The sequence below is a fragment of the Ursus maritimus genome, unplaced genomic scaffold (genome assembly GCF_017311325.1).
Source record: "Ursus maritimus isolate PB19 unplaced genomic scaffold, ASM1731132v1 scaffold_23, whole genome shotgun sequence".
Lineage (NCBI taxonomy): Eukaryota > Metazoa > Chordata > Mammalia > Carnivora > Ursidae > Ursus > Ursus maritimus.
The window spans coordinates 38,731,138-38,733,906 of record NW_024424786.1 but is presented as its reverse complement, the minus strand read 5'-3'; the positions used below and the strand labels follow the sequence as shown (position 1 = coordinate 38,733,906).

The window sequence follows — 2,769 nt, the reverse complement described above, 5'->3', positions numbered from 1 at the left end:
AGGTCACTGTCAAGTGGGGGAGGGCCAGCGCGGCAGGAGGGCTTAGCTAAGCCCGCCCCAGCGAGAGCACAGGGGCTATGTAAGAGCAGCTGTTCTGAGCGATTCCATACATCCTGAAGAGTCGTCCCAGCTGCAGTCCATCTGTGTCCTGACAACAAAGCTCTTGTTGCGCTGGGAGCCCGAAGGAGGTAAGTTCCTGGTCCTTGCTTCCTGCCCACATGGCCTGCAGTGAGGCTGAGCTCCCTCCCTGCTCCCACCCCCCACTCTGTCCAGTTCGCCCGTGATGCCACAGCCCCTAAGTGGGTATCAGATGAGAGATTCTTATTTGGAGCTTCGCGTGGTGTAGCTCACTGGTACCTCAAAAAGCAGCCCCTCCACACCCAGGCGGTAGGGGATTTTGGGCTTCCATTGGGTCTAGAATGTGTGTCTCTGGGCTGTGGAGGGAGAGGAGGAGGGGGAGTGGTCTCTTGCCTCACATCTGGCCCAGTAGGCTCTCTGTGTCCAGTCTGGGGGGAAGAATGCGTTTCCGATGACAGGTTTGGTCTGGTTCTGTTGGGTTTGAAGTTGGTGGAAACGTTTGTAGGTTCTGGTCATGGTCAGTCCCAATTTTGGGGTCTTCTTGGAGTTCCTTGCTCTTGAAACTCTTTGACTGGCTCTTGTCTCTCCATCCTGCTTGCCCCACACCTGACTTTGCCTGTTGCCTTCTTCTCCCCATCTACCGCGAGGCTTGGCGAGTTTTGACCACTCCCTTGACCTCAGCCACCACCAAATCCTTCTGAATTGACACTTTGAACTCTGAGATCTCTTTTTTCCAGCTGATTTCCTGGCCCACTTGTCTACCAGGCATGTACCCTGGCTTGTTTCAAGATAGAGTGGTTTTTATGTGACTGTTGATTCATCTTTTAAAATATTTGTATGCCTGGGCAGGTTCAGAGGCAAACAAAACTCTTTTTTTTTTTTTTTTAAGAAGGCTCCACACAGAGTCACGACCCTGAGATCAAGACCTGAGCTGAGACCAAGAGTTGGTTGCTTAATCGACTGAACCGCCCAAGCGCCCCTCAAACAAAACTCTGAAAGTGAATAATAGTCTGGACATAGAGGCAGCAGCACACAGACACCACCTGACAGAAGGATGGCTTCAGTAAGTCCCCAGAAAACTATTTTAAAAAGAACCACTCTGTCTGTGGTGATCATGTGGGGTTCCCATGTTGGTCTGCAGCTCTGGCACAAAGGGGCGTGCGTACTTGCTGAGGCCCGAGGGTAGGGCTGTCTGGGTGGGGGATGTAAAAGAAACGTTTTGTTCCCAAAACTGCTAAATAAAGGCAAAGATTCTACCATTTCTTAAATGAACTGTACTCTGGGAGCCAAATGAAGAGCTACGACAAGACCCAAAGGCACAAAGTGACACTTTGAGGTGACTTCGAGGTGACCCCCCGCCCCTCCCCCACCCAGACAGCCCTAGGTCACCAGGGGGCAGGAACAGTGGGTTCAGGGAGGGCAGCCCGCCCCCCTGCCCAAGCCCACCTCCTCGCTCACACTGTCCGGGGTCAGTGGGCAGAGCTGGGGAGGGAGGGTCCAAGAAGATGACCCATGGAGGTGTGGGCTCGTGGTGGGGAGCCATCAGGAAGGCGTTCTTGTACCCCCATCTCCAGCCTCTCTGCTTCTCCCTCCATCCCTTTACTCCCCTTCCCTATGTTCCTTCTTCCCTCTGGCTCAAGAATAGCCACATTTCCTGAGTGCTCCCTGCATCTGATACTTTGCCGAAGATTTTATTTCATCTCAAGGACGGTATGAAGTAGCAGTGATTACTCCCAGCCTCACAGACGAGGACCCCGACACTCCGGTGAAGCCTCTTACCCAAGACAGGGGGCCTCTGAACCGACGAGGGTCTGACTCCCAAGACTTGCCCTGTTATTTTTTTTAAACTGCTGTCTTTAATTCCACAAGATACATGTGAATACATTTCCCTTGTTAAAAAAAAAACCCACAAAATAAAACAAACCCCAGATCCATCCTCTGCATCGTGGATAGGGCAGCGCGGTGTGCGCCCCCCAACACGTTTTGCTACGCCTTTGCACACGTAGACACTGTCACATCGAAGTGTCGTTTTGTGCCTTTGGGTTTTGTCGTAGCTCTTCATTTGGCTCCCAGAGTACAGTTCATTTAGGAAATGGTAGAATCTTTCCCTTTATTTAGCAGTTTGGGGAACAAAACGTTTCTTTTATATCCTCCAAAGGCGCCTAATGAGTTTTTAAAGTATCATTTACGAACACACGGATTTTATTTTATTTTATTTTATTTTATTATTTTTAAACATTTTATTTATTTATTCGACAGAGATAGAGACAGCCAGCGAGAGAAGGAACACAAGCAGGGGGAGTGGGAGAGGAAGAAGCAGGCTTATAGCGGAAGAGCCTGATGTGGGGCTCGATCCCAGAACGCCGGGATCATGCCCTGAGCCGAAGGCAGACGCTCAACCGCTGTGCCACCCAGGCGCCCCTAACACACGGATTTTAACATAGTTCATGTGTTTCAATCCGTGGGCAGTGATCATTCTTTTTGATGTTCAAATTGCCTCACCTTTGATCAGTTTGACTCCTTTTGGTTTTGTTTGTTTTGGTCAAGTTGACTCTGACTCCTGTAGTCAGCCTTTATTCTCAATCGTGTGTCCTCGCCAGCTCTTTAGTTGGCTGGCAGCCTTGATGCTTCCAGAGGCTGAATCCCTGGATCAGGTGTTCCAGCCCAAGGCCTGGCTCAACGGAGTGGGGG

General features: G+C 50.7%; 1 protein-coding gene across 2 annotated transcripts in view; it reads left to right on the top strand.

The window, feature by feature from the left end:
• LOC103679410 (phospholipase A and acyltransferase 3-like) overlaps nucleotides 1-2,769 on the top strand; it is an 8,117-nt gene continuing 5,348 nt past the window's right edge. Inside the window, exons 1-2 of one of the 2 annotated variants that reach the window (XM_040639276.1) lie at nucleotides 1-188; nucleotides 971-1,141. In XM_040639276.1, coding sequence (XP_040495210.1) covers nucleotides 1,133-1,141 — 9 coding nt within the window. In that variant the 5' untranslated portion in view covers nucleotides 1-188; nucleotides 971-1,132. Of the gene's footprint in view, nucleotides 189-967; nucleotides 1,142-2,769 lie in introns of both variants that reach the window. The other variant, XM_040639275.1, reaches the window with a different exon arrangement.